Source organism: Protopterus annectens, chromosome 12.part0, assembly GCF_019279795.1.
Source record: "Protopterus annectens isolate FY-2018-M chromosome 12.part0, PAN1.0, whole genome shotgun sequence".
NCBI lineage: Eukaryota > Metazoa > Chordata > Ceratodontiformes > Protopteridae > Protopterus > Protopterus annectens.
In genome coordinates, this window is record NC_056746.1 from 672564620 (window position 1) to 672585703 (window position 21084).

Here is a 21084-nt window from a genome sequence, read left to right on the forward strand (position 1 = left end):
GTGAGGTGGATGTCCTCCAAGAGGGCCTCACCCAAACAAATGACTGGTGCCATAAACATGGCCTCAAGATGAATGCCAAAAAATGTGTCATCATCCCCTTTGGGGAGAGCAATGTCCCCACATATTATCACATTAATAACAATGTCCTAAGTACACAATCAGTAGTGAGGGATTTGGGCACCCAGGTTGATCGCAACCTGAGTTTTGACCGCAATGTTGCTTCCATTTTATGGAAGGCTTTCTACATGGCCCACCTCATAAGTAAGGGTATCTCATACAGGGACAAAGAGGTCATAACATCCCTGTATTCTTCCCTTATAAGGTCAATTATTGATTACAATGCCCCTTTCGGCATGTACACTGCAAAGCACATGCAGCAGCTGGAGACACGAGAGAGGTTCCTCACCAGGCGAATCCAGGGCCTCAAATATCTACCCTACACAGATAAGTTAAAAGCCCTATCCCTCTACTCAGTTTCATACAGACTCCTCAGAGATGACCTCTGTCTGGCATACAAAGCAATCTCAGACCCCGCCTTGATGGGACTGCTGCATATCTACAAGAAAAGCTGCTCTTGAGCAACCCATACGCACGGCCTCAACCTGGTCTGTGATATCAATAAAACTTGTTGACGAGACAGATTTTGGTCCCATAGACTCCCCATCTGTGAAATAGACTCCCTCTCCACATCAAGCAGAGTACCTCATTATCCCTTTTTAAGTGAAACCTGCATAACTGGATGGGAAACAAAACACACCCCTGGGATTCCACCCACGTCCCTGCTGGACAGGGGATTTGGGTGCTGACTTCTCTAAACATGGGCTAAACTCTTAACATGGGCTAAACTCTTGGCTAGGCTGATAAGGGCCTCAAGGCCAATAGCCTAGTATCCTCCTATGATCCTATGATCCTATGAAGTGTGTTCCTATCAGCAGGCCTGTGACTTCCATCAGTAACAAGCAGACATTTAATTTGTAATGCACTGTCTAGATAAAGACTGCATGACTCAATCATTAATTGTTGGCTTTACAATAATGTTATTTAAATCCTACACTCCACTGGATTTCAAACCACTACTGTGTGTGGCAAAACATACTGTTTGCTAAGCATTACATCTGAGTGACACCTCCAGGTGCATTTGCAGTTAGCACCTACTGATGCCTTGAGGCGTCAAATATTGTTTGTTCATATTTGCATCAATAATTCCAAAACCATGCTATGTACAAGGTTTTAAAAAATTCATCTTAACGGTTACACAATGGCAAACTCAACTGCATTAATATTTGACCTCTGTCTAGTGCAGCCAAAGAGATATTAACTGCTGTTTTTATGACATTAGTTTATATAGATATAATTTTCACATTTTTCTAAATATCTCAACAACCAAGGAACACAGACTGAACTCCATAGCCTCATATGAAAGCTCCCAGGTAGATGAATAAAATGATGCTAATAGTATGTGTGTACCTTGAGTGATTGCTGAGATACAGAAAGCTGTTTGCAAAGTATCACAAACAATACTTACTGTGTTTACTGTGACTTATAAAATTCAGTTTAAGACCTAGAAATATTATGAAAACAGTTTGTGCTGAAGAGTTTGCCATTTATTCTTCTTTCATAACCCCTATGGTTCCAGATATATGAACATTTATTTGAAATGTGAACACATAATTTGTTTCTGTCAAAAGGCTTCGACTCCACTCATTGGAAGTTACAGTGCAAACTTCCTGAGCTCCATTGGAGTGAATGAGTTAACAGACTGAGCTACCGAGTCATTGTTACAGCAGGTGTATTTGCAAGATATAAGTACTCGCTTACTTTTTTATAGCCATCATTATGTGCATGGCTTTATATGGATGTATTTCTGCACCAAGGTCTCTGTTTTGCATGTATTTTGCCAATAATGCTTTAACAGGTGCACTTGTAAATGTTTCTGATAAAAGGGGACATTTACCTGCTATCAGAGACTTCACTTACATCCATTCTTTTGTGTTTGGCTTTCTAGTGGTGTACTCTTGCACCATATTCCAAGGTGCACGTCCAATTTTTCCATCTATCTTTAAGCAAGTTTGCACAATCCAGCACAATGTGCAGCTCCACTGAAACATGCTTAATGAGTATAAGCAATTACTATGTTTTGTTTAAACCACCTGTTTTAATTAACAGCTGTGTGGCATGGCAGGTTAATGCAGTAGTCTACAGGTGAGATGGTCTTGGGTTCAAAATAGGGGACATATGTTTATTTTGTACTTGTTTAGTTTTTAAAACACATATATCAATATAGCTCCATTTAGCTGAGCTTAGTGAAGCCAGGTGACGAGGTGTGCTGTGTAATGTCCTGCTAAATATATATAAAGAAAAGAAAAATAGAGAGATAGGAAAGTGGTGAATGGGGTGCAAGCAGGGGGAAAACATAGTGAAAGGCAGGTAGATATGTGCAGGAAAGGTGTCGGAAAGAACCATAGCTATCCATTTCTTGTGCAGTAACAACTGTGCACTTTGACAGAATTTGTAGATGACTTTGGACTCTAACCCCCAGAGAGAGGGTTGAGGACAACATAATTGGATTGTTAAGCCAATTGGGTCAAATTGTGTGTGTCCAGTGGACAAGTGTGTGAAATGGAGAGCTATGTATGGGACGATATTTTTTTTGGGACATGTGCCCATTTTTTTTTTTTTGTTAAGGTGAGAGTGGAATGTTGGGGATAGGACATAGGTACATGTAGGGAAGGTACGTTGGGTAGGTGAGGAAGCTTTTGCAGACAGATAAGATAGACAAGACAGTAGACAGGGGTAGCATGTGACACAAGGGGGGGTAAACACCTTGGATGGGGAGGGTGTTGTGGAATCTCAGTCCAATATGCCTCCACAAGGTAGCAGCATGACTGACATTCCCACCCATGGGACTGTCAGCACTGGTCCATTACTGTCTCGAGGGTGGCAATGGTGGAGGCTGGGCTTCAGGGTGAGCCTGCCCCACCAGGGTGGCCAACATGCTCTCCATCTGATGCAGGCACCATCCAAACCCATGGTAGATGATCCTGCGCACCAAACCTAGCAGTTCATCACAAGTGACAACTCCCCTCCACCACCACTTCAAGAGGGGGAGCCCATCCCTGTCCTGTGGGGTGGTACTACCTGACACTGCAGATAGTGCAGGAGCAGCAGAGGGGCACCACCAGGCTGGGTTACAGATGTGCTGGGACTTGCTGCAATGGCTGGAGTAGGAAAGACATGCAGATCACAAGAACTGGCCAACCTTCACGACCTGTAGTAAAGTAGTTATAACAATTATTTAAGGTTAGTAATAACCAATGTTAGTATTAATAGACTGGAACATAATATTTATTAATCCAAATACATATTAAGGTATATTATGTGTAACACAACATTAAGTAACATAACAGCAAATATGTTAACAGCAAACCAATATGAATTAAACCATAAGGCCAATAAAACAGTTAGTATTACAAACTATGTTAATATTAAATCATAATAAATAACAATAAAAAATTAAAGAAGATAAGTGATGGAGAGAGAGAAAAACATACCATTAGTTACCTCTTAGGTAATATTACTACATAGGGTACTAAATACTTCTTTGGGTGTGTGGTGTCAGTTATGAGTGCAGTGACTATAATTCTTCTATAGCTGATGTAGCACATACATACCTCTCTAGCTGTTAGCATGGGACAGTATGGGCCAAGCAGTAACAAATGCATGTACACTACTAGATAGAATAGTTTCACATAATGTGGACTTACATAACTACCAAGGTGTTATGCAAATGGATTTGAAAATATATAGCATTCCAGGTAATCATTGATGTGGTAATCATGGACTAGACAGATTAGGCAGTTGTAATTATATTACAAAAAAAGTGATAGTTGGGAAATATGTTTGTGTACATTAAGTAAACTAGACAGCCAACATGTCTTAGTTCTCAGGTATGGGGGTAGAACCCAAAAGCTGTGACTGCAGGAGACATCTGCAATTAATGTAACAATTGACTGAAGCAACTTAAAACAGACATGCCATGAATACAGCCTAATGCAAATATTAAGACAGATTTATTTAGGAAAACACAATGCTGCTTAAGACTTTATTGGTACTGCTATTTATTATCTGTGAAATCTACACACAATATCTGCCCATAAAGTGGGCTACCTCACCAATATGCCTTTTGTTCCTGGAGTGGGATTAAAAGAGAGTTATGTGACTGAAAGTGGCCTGGAGACAGCCTTGAACCATATTATGAGTTGGGCAATATATTATTCAGGCCATTAGCTTTGCATTCCACAGCTATTACAGTTTGACACAACTGCAGATATGTTTGTGTACATTAAGTAAACTAGACTGCCATCATGTCTTAGTTCTCAGGTATGGGGATAGAACCCAAAAGCTGTGACTACAGGAGACATCTGCAATTAATGTAATAATTGACTGAAGCAACTTAAAACAGACATGCAATGAATACAGCCCTAATGCAAATATTAATCCAGATTTACTTAGGAAAACACAGTGTTGCTTACCACTTTATTGGTAGTGCTGTTTATTATTTGTGAAGTCTACAAATAATATCTGCCCATAAAATGGGCTACCATACAAATATACCTTTTGTTCCTGGAGTGGGAGTAAAAGAGAGCATTATGTGACTGAAAATAGCCTGTAGACAGCCATGAACGGTACTATGAGTTGAGTGATACATTATTCAGGCCATTACTTTTGCATTCTACAGTTATTACAGTTTTACACTTGACTGCAGCAACCTTACCATACACATATAATGCATAGAGCTCTAGTGCAATTATGTTATAACACCACAGTCCTGCTGTTCACCTTTCTGCTTATTATTATTGGTATTCTTTAGTGTTTATTATATAGTTGTTATTGTTCAGTTATTGCACTGCACTTCTAATTGTCCATTTATTGCACTACAGTTTCTATTGTTTATTCTTTATTGCAGTAGAGTTTTTTTATTCTTTATTGTTTATTGCACTACAGCCAGTATAATAAATCCAAAGTTACCACACTCACTGAGAAACCTGGCCAGGCGCCTAGCATGGGACTGGACATTGCGAGCCCTCTCATCTGAAGCTGTTGGGAGAGAAGCACACCATTATGCATATCAGTTTTGCACAGATTCAACTTACATTTTAGTAAAATACTGGAAGAAATACTTACATATGTCTGGGGCATGCCCATCCCTTGCCTCTTGGACACAGGTGTCCAAAGTTCCCCTCTTTCTACTCTTCAGGTCTTCATAGTGTTGATGACACTGCTCACTAGTAGCACTGGTAAGATCCCTGGTCAACTTGTAACTGCCCTGCAGCAGCCTAGGTTAATAACTGCATATCAGGAGCCCAATAAAAACCCTGGACCCCTGCACACCCCATCTCTGCACCTGAAAGTGTACATCATCTGCAGCATTGCCTGACATACTGTCCGTTAGATGGACTCCAATGAATTCTGCAGTATTCCCACCTATTGCCCTTAATATAGGATGTTTTCCCACCCTTACATGTCATAAAGCAACATTCAAAAAAGTGCCGCCATGCTTAGTATCTCACAAACCAGCTGACCGGAGCTGAGCATTGTGAAAAGTGGTACAAATGAGGTTTTAGCAAAGCTTAGCAATGCGCAAACAAAAGTGGCCATTAATCATGTTTAAGTGGTGCTTAGCACTGCGCAGCTCTTCCAAATGTAAAAGTTAGGTTTTTAAATTAAACAAAAATTTAGATTACATTAAACAATTAGTATGTCTGCTAGGGACTTGAACCAAGAACCCATGAAGCTTTAGACTGTCACTCTAAACATTTAGCTACTTGGCTAGTATACAAACTAGTGTACCTTTGCATATGCTACTAGGCTACCTCAGCAAAGCAGAAATAAATAATTAATTACATCCAGTTTCTCTATATAGATGTCTGGCAGGTGTCTGCTGTCTATGTGTAAGTGTGGTTTGGCATTGCTGCATTCCATGCCGCACTGAGCAAATAGACATTAACTACAAAAAAAAAATAATTCAACAAAAATTAGACACTTAAAACACAAACTATTACTTCACAGCACATTTCAACTGACACAGGGAGAATTGCAGGGAGCTTCACCATGTACATAACATATGACCAGCCTCATCACTTCTGCCTACACGGATTCAATATCAGTGTTCCTATGCTCTTCCTTGGCAGAGCACCACAATTAATATGGATGGCATTCTACCAAGGGGGAACCGTGGTCGTGTACATGGGTGCATTCCATGTAGACTCTACATGGAGCCTACATGGATTTTATTGAATCCTGGGGTCTATCTTAATAGCTAAGCATTCCTAATCTAACTAAAGAATACTGTCCCTGATCTAATCTTACACCTAACAGCAAGGCAAAAGGCAGGCTTACAGTTTTTGGTGAGTTCTCTTTCATGGGTGTCAACTGACTGCACAGCATTGTAACTGACTGTACTTCATAAAACTGTTCAGCACTTGACAAACTGCAGTCTTAACTATCTTATTTTAAAAAAAATAACAGTCAGCTGTTGGAAAAAGTTATTTTCCTGTCAATCAGCTGTTCAAATATTCACCTACCAATCAGGAACATTCTAATGACATCACCTACTGTTCAGCTGATTCTCCACAGTACTTTAGTATGTCCCTCTCAAACATGCGGAATTACCAATGCATCAAAACACTGACAGATTATTTCAGCATTCTGTGTAAACAGGGGAATACTCGACATTTAAAACTTATTTTCATTTTCTCAATTAGACATTCATACAATACAAGTTAATCTCAGAATATATACAAATCTCCTGCCAGACATGTTGACACAGATGACAGTGTTTTTATTTTCTTCACACTTATTATTATGGAAAGCAACACTTCCACACCCCATGCCCACCAAACCAGTGCCTCCTACATTGATCAGTCAACTCCTAGGTCACTTTTCCTGAGGGAAGAGGCAAAACTCTGTTAAGGTTTTTCATCACCCATCTGTTTTTCATCAGAGACTATATTATCAGCAAAATGTCTTTCAATTAGAAGGCCTTGATACTCATACCAGTAGAAAGATTAGTCTACAGTAGAAATATAATATGGTAGTTTAGAAAGATTTAGATGGGCTTAATTTGTGTGCAAACCTGCATATCAAAGTGTTCCAGTTTTACAGTTAAGCAGTGTGGAATTTTAAAATGGTACAAACAGAAGGAATAAATATGTATTTTTATTAATGTTGCTTATGTTTCCAAATAATAAAATATACATTTATGCTAAAAAGGAAATCCTTCCATTTACTATAATTAAAACTCCCTTTTCTTCTTTTGAAAGCTGTCAGAGAAATATGGTACAATATATACTTTTCACATGGGGACAAAAAAGTTTGTTGTGCTGACTGGTTATGATACAGTGAAGGATGCTTTAACAAACCATGCAGAAGAATTTGGAGACAGAGGACATGTGCCAATTTTTGAAAAATCTTTCAGCAACTATGGTAAGCTTTTGTCTTCAGAGCTGAATTACTTTTTATGTCTATTGCTGCATATTAATTTAATCTCTGATAACCACTTTATCCTATTCAGGTTTAAGATATATGACTGTATGACTTTATTAAATGTTTTACAAAAAGCTTCCTTATATGATATGTCTAGAGCTGAAGGATGACGTCATGAGCATGCCTGCTGTTTAGAGGCATGCTTTCCATCAGAACTGATAGTTACCAATGCCAGAAATGAACAAGAGATGCAGACACTCTAGCCTTTTCAGATGGACTGACCATATAATAGACAGATCTCATTAAAGGAATGGTGAGAGGGATTGTGGGATGTTGCACAACTAACCAAAGCACCAGCAGGGGTTGGGATAACTCGGCTTGGTTTCATGCTAGCCTCCTGCAATGAACATATTTAGGAGGACATGTATTGCAAAATACAGGTAATCTACAAAATGGGGAATTGTGCTGCTGTGAATGTACTACATTGTGCAGGATGTATATGGAGATGCATACGGGTGGGCAGATGTTGCATTAGAAAGGTTGTGTGCTAAAGCATATGTGCAACACTGGAAAATCCATATAAGTGGATCTGTGCAGAAATGCATGTGCTGTACTGTATGCCAGGCATATGGATATGTACAGTACTATGTAGGCTACACATTGTGTTTCAAGCAGGTGCATATGGGCTGTGGATGGAGATGTAACAGAGCTACATATTCTGCACTGAACATGCAATGCATGGGGTTGTGTGTAGGAGTGCATGTATTGCAATGATCAAAGCACTGTGTGAGGATGTGTGCAGGAAGACAAGTGTTGCACTGAAAAGGCATACAAGGGTATATGTGCAGGAGTGCATATGCTGCATTGACAGGCTGTGCATTTGTGTAGGGATGTACATATTGCAATGTATAGGCAAAAAATATGGGTGTGTGCTGTGGTGTGCACACTCCAATAGATTTTTGATCCTGGAACCAAGACAAAGACAGGCAGTATTACAATCATCCTAGCACCACTGGGGGCATGCAATTGCTGCTTGCAGACCCATTCACCAAACTGCTACTATCATGGGATCAGGAAATGATGAGGGACAACTAAAGGTCAGTAAAGTGGTAGTATGAAATTTGATTGTCAGTTATAAAAATAACATCTCACCATGTTTAGATCTGGTACATATACATTCTGAACAGGACCTATTGTCTGTCTTATAGAATATATGCTATCTGTTCTGGTCTTCCATTTATAAGGTACAACATTTACCAAAAAGTCAATTCTTTATGTAGTTATTTGTCTCAATACTTTAATCTACATTACAGAATTTGCACTGTATAGTTAAACAAACTTTCTTTAGGAAAATAAAATAAAAATAATATGTGAAAGTACTTAAGTCATTTGTAAGTGAGATTTAGTTTAAAACATACTTATTGATATGATGCACAAGGCAGACTTAACTAAGATTACTACTAACCAATAGACTTTCATTTTCCATGGCTTTCTCTTCCCATGAAATAATTATACCATCTTGAATTTTGGACAGGGTCTGTAGTTACCTGGATCCATAGATGGCCCAACCTTTTGCAGAGGGATGAGAGCTGCAGTCCTCCATTCACTTGGCAGGAAGCCTGTCTGAAGACTGTGGTTATATAGCGGTTCTAATGGTCCTGATAGGTTATGTTTCACACTGTTAAAGAGGCATCATAGGATGTTATAGGGATGCACAGATGCAGTGTTACTGGCCTTGGAATGTGTATCAAGGACCTGTTCCCCAGGTTAGTTGGGAGAGTTATGTTTAAGAGTATTTCCTAACTGGTGTATGGGAGGGGTGGAGGTAAAACTAGAGTTAAATTCATCAGCAAGTAAATTTGTTATAGCTGCTGGTTCAGTATAGGTGGCTCCAATTACAATTAGTTCTGCACACTGCTGTGTATTGCCTTTCAGGATGAGGACATAGCTGATAAAGGCCTTGGCATTGTTCTTGGTCAGGGACACTATATTTTCCTCAGATTTTGCTTTAGTAGACTTGATTAGTCCCCTATGTTGCTTGTTTAGATTTCTGAGGGTGTTATTACCTTATTACGTATCAACCTTCCTAATTTTTGTCATTATTTTCTTTCATTTATTGTACATCCTTTTGATGCTGTGATTCCACCAGTGGCCTGTTTTTGATTTTGTCAAGTACTTTTTCCCAGATAGGTACAGCTGTCACTATCCAGCTGTTAACATGATTGCACAGGGTTTCCATGAAGAATTCCATGTAGGTAGCAGTGTTCTCAGTTTTATGGTCTGACCTGACTAATGGGGGCAATACACTGGGGATGAAACATTCTCCCATGGTTGTGAAGACCAGGTTAAGGATGCTACTGCCCCTGGTGAGCATATGGACTCATTGATCCAGAGTGTCTGTATTTAACCATCATGGAATCACTGGGCCTGCAAGATTTTGGTTGCATGGGATTCTCAGTTTATGATATGATAATTAAAATCACCAATGAATAGGGTGTTAGGTTGTACAGAGAGTGTCTCCAGTCCATTTAAGTAAAAGCTCTCAGCTTCCTAGGTCATACAGGGGGATCCATAGATCGCAAGGATATAGCATAAAACTCTGTCTATAGTAATCTGGACAGAGAAAAGCTCAAGCACGTCATACTATATGATCAGTCTTGAAGAGAGATTGTTTTTGATGTAAATTGAGACATCTCCACCTTTTGCTCCTTCCTGTGCAATAGCTGGTCCAATCTTTATTATTTAAAGATGATATACACCAAACTGTCAATAAATTTTATTGTATTATTGTTAATCATTGTTTTTCAATCACCGTCTCATTTATGCTCTTACGTTATGCTATTATTTACATCAACTGCTTATTGGTCAATGTAAATATTTTCTGAAAGCCTTGGTCCCAAGACCAGTTGTCCGTATTACAGCCTTCCATTCTCTAGGAATTTGGCAATCTGCAAAATTTCCCTACCATAATAATGTGCTTTTGCCAGTTCTGGTAACAAACTGGAGATAAGTGCTCCACTAAAGTGACATTACTTCAAAGGCACTTTACAGTCCCAATATTTCTATCTTACTGATAAAGGGGGGACATGTATTTTGTATTGCATCCCCCTATAGATATCATCATTTTAACCAAACTTCCAAGACTTTGTTTACCTGTTGCAACTCTATCAGTCACTGGGACAAGCCAGGGCCTCTTTGTGTCCCATAACATTGTTGAGACCACATCAGGTTCCCATATTTTTGGCAATAATCCTAAGGGTTCTTTGGGACTGAAGGGGGTCTCCTGCATATATGACAAGAGGGCCACATTTGGACCACCACATAAACTGCAGCACTCACCATTCCTAGTCCCATTTTCCTTCCTCTCTAATATCTAGATCTAGATCTGTCCTTCTGTATCTATATTTTTCTATCTATAGGTACAGATACAGATATAGATGTGTTTAACTATTCCAAATTGCCAGTCTTTTCATGTGCAAGACTGCATTTCAGTGGGGACTGGGAATTTGCTCTTTCCCTTCTGTACTGGACTAACAGGGTGGGAATATATAAGACATAGGGGGTGTGGGGGCTTGAAAAACATGTTTGTAATTTTTTTTAAGTTATCTTTGATCAGTCTAGTTTTGAAACATTTGTTTTTTTTTTTTGTTTGAGGACTTGTAAGAGTCTATATATATGTTAAGGCGTATGTTACTTTTGCTGAAAGATGAGAGCACTTTATTTTGTTTGGTACTTTGTTGGTCAGTGTTTGGGCATCTGATGGTCAGTATAATATATATATATATATATATATATATATATATATATATATATATATATATATGTGTGTGTGTGTGTGTGTGTGTGTGTGTGTGTGTGTGTGTGTGTGTGTGCGTGTGTGTACCACTTAACCCCAGAAGTATATACGTCAACCTGCAAAACGTCAACCGCAGTTGGTCAACGTCCCCGAATGTTAACACTTTACTGCTTACTGTGCAAATAAAGAACCATACTGTATGCAACAAATAACATTGTTTTTTGCAGGAGGTGCTGCTACCCCCACAGTTTGTATTAATGAAATATTCTAACTCTTGAGATTGACAATCCCCAGGGAAAGGAAATATTCCCCTACCCAGGGAGTGTTGATAGTGCACATCTGTCGACCAAATGGTGTCAGACTCCTGAGTGTCAGCATTCTGTCATTTCAACAGGATGTACAACTTATATTTACTTACATGTATATATATATATATATATATATATATATATATATATATATATATATATATATATATATTGGTCTACTTTCATTCACTGAAAACACATTTCACTGAATTTCAGTTCACTCACACCAAATCACTGAAAGCTCAATTCACTGAAAACTCATTTCACCCAGTCTCATTTCACTGAATGCAGAGTACTGTAAGGCAAGTAAAATGTATATGCCCTTATCCCCACTATAGTGCGATCCTGGAGTTAGTATATATAGTTAGGGGGTGTGGGGGCACAGCCCCCCACATTGGTGGGGGTGTGGGGGGCTAACTGCAGTCCCACAGGTCAGCATTCACTCAGTACCAGCATTAAATAAAGCTAATACCAAAAAATCTGATACTGTAAAAAATAAAACTACAATGCTCTTAACACCAAACACAACAAATCATAACTCAAACCATACTACATACCACTTACACATAAAACAGCATTCACCCTTACAAATGTGCATGTGTTCACTGTCTCATACAGAACTGTTTGATGAAATGCGTAGTCAGCTATTGTATAGAATCCCTTATAATGTGTGTGTTTTATCTACACACTTTGATCGACAAAACAGATGGTCAACAGATGCTCAAGATCAACAATCCCTGGCGATGGGGAGTATGCCAGAGTTAATACATATATTTAGCACTGGGGATGTGTAATGCACCCTACCACATAGGAGCCTCCCCCTGGAAAAAGCAATAGATTTTTTTTCCACAATCCAAGGTTAGACCACATTGGAATGTTGATACACACACACACACACACACACACACACACACACACACACACACACACACACACACACACACACACACACACACACACACAGTCACATATACATATATATATGAAGAGAGAGCGACAGAGAGAGAAAGAGACCAACTGGAAGCTTGTTTACTTCCTTATTGAAAAATAAAAGCAATAAGCAATAAAATAAATAGACGAGCGCTTTTGCCCTTAAGGGTGCTACATCAGATCTAACCCCATTTTACATGACATGCATTTTGTATATGTTTTAATACCAAAGCATATGTAAATAATGCATGCCACGTAAAATGCTGTAAGTGCTAGATTACATGACGTGTGTTATTCACACTTTGGTGTTAAAGCATGGCATATGTAAATAATGCAGGTCATGTAAAATGTTTTAAGTGCTTGATTACTTAGAAGAATCGAATGAAATTTGCTGAAGTTCGTGCTTCTTTTTCCTGATTTTTAAGGAGGCTCAGCCAGCACCTTTACAATGTTTTTATTGTTCTGTATGTAAATAAAATCTATCTATAGTCTCTCTTTATATCTATAGCTATATATTTTATATCTATGTCTATATTTATATGTGTGTATATAAATATATCTATATCTATATTTATATCTACATATATATATATATATATATATATATATATAGAGAGAGAGAGAGAGATAGATATAAGTGTATTTTCAATAACTGAATAGGCACATATTTTGCATGCAAATCCTTGTCAAAATCGCAGTGTTTTCACAAATCATCCAAAATAGATTAAAGCACACATTTTTTTTTTTTGCAGTGGGTTGAGCTACCATACCCACTGCTACTTATATATACCTACTCCAAGGTCTCACAACAGAGGGGAAATTGGAAAAATCCCTAAACGTCACTCTTATGCATCCTCACACTAATTCCGTCCCTGCATGTTTGACTTTATTTTATTTTATTTATTTATTTTACATTTGTTAACCGGGCTAGTCCAACTGGATACATGTCCATTTTCAGTGGAGGCCCGAGGAGAAAAGCTCCGCTAACTACTACTTAACAATTTAAAAAATATACAGAATTATGCAATAAAAAGAAAACATTTGCTTTAAATTTCTTCCAGAATGTATAGACACAAGAGTACAATATGAGACTTAGCAGGTGAATAAGATTAGATATTTTACTTAGTTACAGTATTACTACATTATAAGTGAGAAGCAAAATTAGATTCATGTCTATTAATAGAGAGAGAGATAGGAATAATTAAGAAGTGGAAGTTGTGGTATACTAGAGTTAGGAGGAGAAGGAGAGGGAGGTCAGAAGAAAGGAAGGAGGGAAAAAAGAAAGAAGTTAGCCAGGGTTATGGCAAGAGCATAGCCAGTGGTTGGTTAGGAAGATTTTGAGTTTGTTTTTAAATAGTGGAATTGAGGTCAGGGATGTGAGGTCTGGTGGTAGTTGATTCCAAATTTTGCCAACTGAGTTGGAAAATGTGGAGTCACCTGCTATGTTATTTGATAGAGAAGTTTGAATCAGTATTTTGTTAGAGGAGCGAAGGTTCTTCAAATTGGTATAGGGTTTTATAAGGGTGGAGAGCATTGGTGTGTTCTCTAGGTGATGAAGGGCTTTGTGGGCAATTGTAAGTTGATAGTATTGTATTAGGTGGGGTAGTTCCAGCCAACCTAGTTTTGTGAGATTCAAGCAATGGTGAGTCCTATATGGAGAGGCTGTAGCAAATCTGGCAATGTTGTTGTATGATGTGGCTAGTTTATTGAGATTATACTTAGAAAGATTAGTGTATATGGGGGAAGCATATGATAGGGTAGAGATTAAGCGGGTTCTGGCTATGTTAGATCTGGCTTCAGGAGTTAAGCAAGATTTGATTCTGTAGAGAGAACCTAGTTTTCTATTAGTTGTTTTTATTGTTGAGTTAATATGAAAGTCAAATTTTAGTTGGTTGTCAGTAGTAATACCCAAGAGTTTGGTTGTTTGGTCTGGAGTGATGAGGGTGCCATTATTGGATGTGAGTGTGAAATCCATTGAGGGAGACAGGTGTGTGGGTGGAAAGATGAGAAGTTTGGTTTTCTTGGGGTTGAGGAGGAGACAATGATTAGCGAACCATTGCTCTATGGTGGTGAAGGTTTTTTGTGTGAGGGAGTGAAGTTCAGTCTGAGTTGAGGCAGAGCAAATGATGGTAGTGTCATCTGCATATTGAATACAGGTAGATAGAGGTGTGGATAGATGAAGGCCATTTATAAAAATGGAAAACAGAAGAGGACTTAAGATGGAGCCCTGAGGGACTCCTATAGAGGTGGGGAGAAGATCAGAGAGATGATTGTCCCAGAGAACTGCCTGTTTGCGATTTTCGAGATAGGATGTGAACCAGCTTAATGCAAGATTGTCCAGAGAGAGGGATTTTAAATGATGTAAGAGGAGTTGGTGATTAACCATGTCAAAGGCTTTTGACAGGTCAACAAAGAATGCTGAAGAGGGAGTATTATTGTTGCGATTTTTGTTTAAAGAGTCTATGAAGGATAGTAAGGCTGTGGTAGTACTGTGGCATGGTCGAAAGCCATGTTGGCAGTTAGGTAGGAGACTGAAGTTTAGTAGGTGGTTAAGTAACTGTTTGTGGATGCATTTCTCCATTATTTTTGCAAGAGGGGATAGTAAAGCTATGGGGCGGAAGTTAGAATACTCTGTAGAGTCACCTCCTTTGAAAAGGGGATAATATGTGAGATTTTCCATACTGAGGGGATAGTACTTTCCTTTAAGGTCCTATTAATCAATACAGAGATGGGGTAGGCTATAGCTTTTGCACTTAGTTGGAGGTATTCTGCTGGTAATTTGTCAGCTGAGGGGGTTGTTGGTTTAAGTTTTTGAAGTAAGGACAATATATAGGAGGTGGGTATAGGTTTAAGATGAAATGGGGGGGGTGGAGCTAGGGGTTAATATTTTGGAGGTATCAGGGTTTTGTTGGTTAGCTAGTTTTAGTATAGCTGAAGTAAAGAAGGTATTAAAGGCATTAGCTGTTTGTAAAGGAGAGTCAGGGTTAGAGCCTAGTGGATTAGGTGTGACAGCTTTGGCAGGGGATAGCAGTGTGTTAATAGCGGTCCAAAATTTATGTGGTTGGTGAAGGGAAGATTGTTGTAGTTGAGTATAGAAGTTTCTTTTATCTTTTAGGATGGCTTGTTTTGTCATATTTCTTTTTTGTTTAAAAGTGAGATGATCAGTTATGTTTTTAGGGGTTCGCCATTTAGTCCAGGCTTTATTTCTATAAAGGATCAGTTGTCTAGTTGTGTTTGAGAGCCATTTGGCTGTCTTAGCTTTCATTCGTATTGAACGCAAGGGGGCATGGTGTTCAAGGATGTTGAGAAAAGTATTATTGAAATGGTTAACAGCATCATCTATAGGGAGAGCTTTAAGAGGTGACCAGTTCACTTGCATAAGTTCATTCTGAAATAGATTGGGGTCAAAATGTTTTTTACTACGGGAGAGTCGAACTTGGGTTGGGATAGAAAAACTAGTTTTATGCCTGATAATATAGGTTAGGGAGTGATCGCTGAGGTCATCTGGGAGGGTTCCTGTTGTATATTTTTCCTGGGGACTATTCGTTAAGATCCAGTCAAGTATGGTTTCTTTATTATTACATTTGTTTGTTCTTGTTGGGGAGGTTATGTTTTGTGTGAAGCCATGGAGGTTAATAAGGTTAGATGGATTAGCATGATTACATAAGTTCCAGTCAATATTAAAGTCTCCTAGGAGTATAGTTTCCTGTAGGAGGTTAAGTGAAAGCCAGTTTAGTAGGTCTTCTAATATGGTAAGATTTTTGCCAGGGGGAATATAGGTACAGATAATATTAATAGTTTTGTGAGGGTTGAGTTGACGTTTTGAAATAATAATTTCAACATTAGTGTCAGTTGGGAGGGTATGATTTGTTTTACTTATTTGCAATCCGGCTTTATAAAATATAGCTATGCCGCCACCTTTTTTGTTTAAGCGGTCTTGTCTGAGGATATTGTAGCCAGGGGGGACTATTTCATTATCTTTTATTGAAGGTTTGAGCCATGTTTCAGTTAGACAGAGAATGTCAAACTGTTGGACATCTAGAAGAGCATGGATTAATGGATTTTTATTACAAATGCTACGTATGTTTAGATGGGCAATAGAGAGTGATTTTGGGGGTTTAGTTGATACTGTTGGCTTTGTATTAACTGGTTGTGAGTTAGTTGGTAGTGAGGATGGGACAGGGCCAGGGTTGGGGTGTATGTCTCCATCTATCAATGAGCAAATTAATATAAGGTTATAAAATTGAGGGGGTTTGCAGTAGTAAATATCATGTTTTTTATGGTTATGAATAAAGTATTTAGTGTGAGAGAGACGGTGATATTTAGGTTGGAGATATGAGGTTTTGTAGATGGCACTGAGATAGTTTATGGATGTAGTAGGGGGAGTAGATAATGTATGTTTACGTGGGATGGTAAGAGTTGAGGGTAAGGGATGTTCATAGGAGGTTGAGAGATAGGTAGAGGTGAGAGTAGTTAGAAGAGTTAGTAGTAGTAGAGGGTAGTAATGGTTAGGCATGTTAATTAGAATTGGAGTGAGTGGCTTGAGAAGATATGGTCTAGAGAGTAAAGAGGAAGGGGGAGGGAGGAGAGTATTATAGATGGGGGTAGGGACAGGAACTAGAGGGGGGAGGAGAGTATTATGGATAGGGTGGGGACAGGAAGTGGTTGTGATTGGTTCTGAAGAAGGGAGGGGTGTGTCTATGTGGGGATAAATGTAGAGGTTGCAGGGGCATTGACTGAATTTCTCATCTCTTTTGTAAATCATTGTAACAAACTACCCCATTCAATGGCTGTCAAACACACTCAGCATGTTTCATGTGTATATGACTTTTAGTACCAATTACCCCCTCCACCTTAATCTGATCTGTTGTGGATAATTCAGCTCCACTGTATACTAAAGGAGTGTGTGGTAAAGCTGAACACTGGTCTCTTTGCTAATTTGCTGAAAGTGAATGCAGAAATGAGTGTCCCATAGATATTCCTAAAGACAGGCAAGAACCCCAGCTTTTCCATCCAGGAGCAGAGTGGGTAGTTGGCCCACCTCACTGGACATTTGGTCTTTTGGCCATTCTTTCCCAAGACCATCTGTTGCCATTTGCCTAGCTGGCCAGCTTTCAATCTTCTTTATTATATCTATTTCAATCTGAATATTATGTATTATATATACAGACACACACACATGTACACATATATGTTTATCAATATATTCAATATATCTTGTATATCTTAATTCTTTTAGATATATGCATTTGTTGATTTATTATGTCCTTTGTTTTCCAAACATTTTCATATGTATGTACTTTCAATTTATTCTCTATTTTCCTTTTTTTCTGTATTTGTTTGGAGGTCTTCTCCTGAGGCCTAAATTCCCCTGCACACAAAAACAAATAAATAAATAATGACCATATCATCACTGATTACTATGTCTTCTCTCCTCTGACTGAATTGTTCCATCCGGTTTCCGAGGTACTCATTAACTCTGAATGCTTGATGATTGCATATTAGGCATGTACAATCCTTCAGTGGGTAAATATAATATTTCTTCATGTAAAAGCAGCATGTGGTCTGCTTTACGAGTGTTACGTCTGCCCTGCCCTTCACCATCCTCTGTACAACCCCCTTGCACACCTCTGTCTCAGATGTGAAATTTGAATGCAGCTGACCATACTGTTTGGGTATTGACAGAATCTCTCATTCATCATTTAAATACCAGGTACTGTACGAGTGACTGGAATGAAAGGATCAGAATGAGCAGAGCCCTTTCATGAAATCAGTAAAAAAAAACTTGCAGGCAACGTCATATATCTTTCCTGTATGAGAGACAAATAAATCTTTTATTAAGCGGTGTCCTTTGTAACTCCAATAGAAATATCTCCTGTTGTATCTGTGTTTGTCTTTAATTCTACTTTTGGATCCATTGACCTGAACCTATGAAACTGCAACCATTAGAAGGTGTTAGCAATATCATCAGTGACTTCTGGATAATATTTATAAGAAAAAAACATATGGCTATTTAAATTCTGCAGTATCAGTTTCTTCTGCAATACTTCTGCTCCTTAAGATTTGGAAGACCTGCTTTTAAATGTATAAGCCATCACCTGGATATAAGTGTATAATACTATCCTGTTGCTTTGTAACTACAATAGCCTTACCATCAGTGGCACCCACACTGGCATCTACTCCAAGAACATAAAGGCATTAACTATGCCTAATCACTCTCAGACCTTAATCCAAGTTTCTGACAAACTTCTCTTGACAATTCCAACTCTGTGATGTCATTTCAATCCTTCTAGCAAAGGGGTATCAAGTTAAGATTTTAATGAACTCAGAATTCAGCCAATACTGTCATTTCCACCATTGGCATTCTTGCTTTTCTCACTCGATGATACCACTCCCTCCCCTCCTTCTTTAAGCACATCAGCTAGTGACCTGATAAAATATCTTCCTGGGATATGGCCTTGCATGATGTTCATTGACTTTAACAGAAACATCATGTCCCCTTCTCTGGCTTTCATCCTTCCCAATAATTGGCTAGTCCTATTTCTCATTGCCATCTAGATTTTTCTCAGAAAAAAAAAATAGACGTGAGTCAGTCTCCAAGACTTAAAAAGTAAATGTTTCATGGGTTCTTCCATTTTGTCCAAAGTCATTGGGACTATAATTGATGGTACATTGATGGTACAACTGCCTCAAAGGACAGTCCCTTGCTTGGTCCACCACCCCCTTCTGAAATGATCAGGAAATCATCCAGGTGGGTCATACCTCTTCTTCATTTACCTCCATCCTTCAACACTGTAGTACATTTCTTAAAAGTAACATGCACTACTGCACATGCCATTGGCATGGCTTTGTAAGAAAAGTAATTACCCATCCAACATTATGTGTAATGGATACCAATCTTGTGGGCTAATGGGTAGGAGATGAAAGGCTGCCTGTATGTCTAGTTTCACCAGGCATGGGTCATGTTTTACCCAAATAATCCAAACTGTATCATCCATTGATCATACTAGACCTAAGCTTATCTCTTGTCAGTACTATTATTCATGGAATTGTTATCTAGATATGACAGGTGGTGAATCAGCTGAAGTTTCCCTGGCCACTTATGGGTGCCAAGCTGAATGGTGACACCGTGAAGTGCCGAAACAGCAGGAAATCAAATGGTTCTACTACTCTGCCTACCTGTACCTCTTCTTTCAGTAAATCCAAGGCTATATTACTTTTCCACAATGAAACTGTCCCCAATAAACACCCCTACTTAAATGCATGGACTAAGAATAGTGTAGCTTCTCAGCTTATCTCCTATGATACACCATTTCACAATCATATATATCTCAGCCCCCCCAAAAGGTTTCTCTTAACATTCAAAGCCACCTTCAACTGATATTTGCAGCCTCCCTCCTTCTCAAAAAGACCACTCTGCCTCTTCTTTATATGTATATTTCTGTTGTTGAACAAAGCCCAACTTACTGACACAACAAAATATTTGTTTTCCAAATCCTTCTTTCTTGAAATACCAGCTAATTGGATGTGTTCTCTCTCTTTCACTGAGAGCATACATGAGTGAATCAGAAGGCTGCCCACATGCACCTGTTAATGCTAAAGAGCCAGCATGCTCTGGGAGCTGACTTCTCTGCCTCCATATGTGTCTGCACCAGATCCTTGTTAGCCATGATGCACACCCACAGATCAGGTGTCTTATGCCCTGCCTTAATATCTTGTTCAAACTTCAGCCACACTTGCCATACTGACTTCTTGTGAGAATCTGTTATAATATGGTAGTATGCAATCAACTGCCACTCTTGCGCAAAATAAGTTTTGAAAAATATGTTCATATAGTACATAAAAATCCAGTACTTGTACCAATACCTATATACTCAAAAGAGCAGCTACTTTGTCAACTATGCTGTTAAAATTTCTACTGTTTTTATATTATCAACTTCAATTTGCATATTTATGTATATATGTCTATATGTATCTAGCAACTGCACCTACTTTTTACTTTTACTTTTACTCTGTAGTCTTAATTATCTTAAGTGCAAGCATCTTCTTGCTTTTCTCCTTAGGCATCTGCTGAAAAGGGGTTCCTGACCCAGTCAGACTTTCCCGGTCATCAAATGTTAGTAAATTCATAAATAAATAAATAAATTAATAAAATCCAGACACCAGTTATCTCCCAGGTTTACTTTATATATGGAGATGTGGCATTTGACAAAGGTTATTAATGTGGCCACCTGATCCTGATCACCTGGCTACTTCATATCTATAATTCACTGGACACTATCTTGCTTAAGGAGATTAAATAACTCCACATATTCATCTCACAAAATCTTCTCAGTCTGAAACATATAGGCCTCTATGGGCTCCACTTGCCAACTCTGACTGTTGTCCGTCAGCCCCCTCCCCCTTGCATCCTAGGCTTCTCACCAAAAGGCATATGCCCCGCTAAATAACTGCAGGGATGACGAAAAAGTTGTCTGTTCTGTTCCACTGTTCATATACTACCCTTTCCAGATTTTCACTGTACCATGATCTCATAAAACAGGTTTCTAACACCAGCATTTTCGA

The 21084-nt window shown here is 38.7% G+C and overlaps 1 protein-coding gene across 1 annotated transcript in view; it reads left to right on the forward strand.

Moving 5' to 3' along the window:
- The window catches only part of LOC122816776 (cytochrome P450 2K6-like), a 668826-nt gene that overhangs the window by 149445 nt on the left and 498297 nt on the right, over positions 1–21084 (forward strand). The window contains exon 2 of the mRNA XM_044089794.1: positions 7323–7485. Within this exon, the coding sequence (XP_043945729.1) occupies positions 7323–7485 (163 nt within the window). The remainder of the gene's footprint in view (positions 1–7322; positions 7486–21084) is intronic.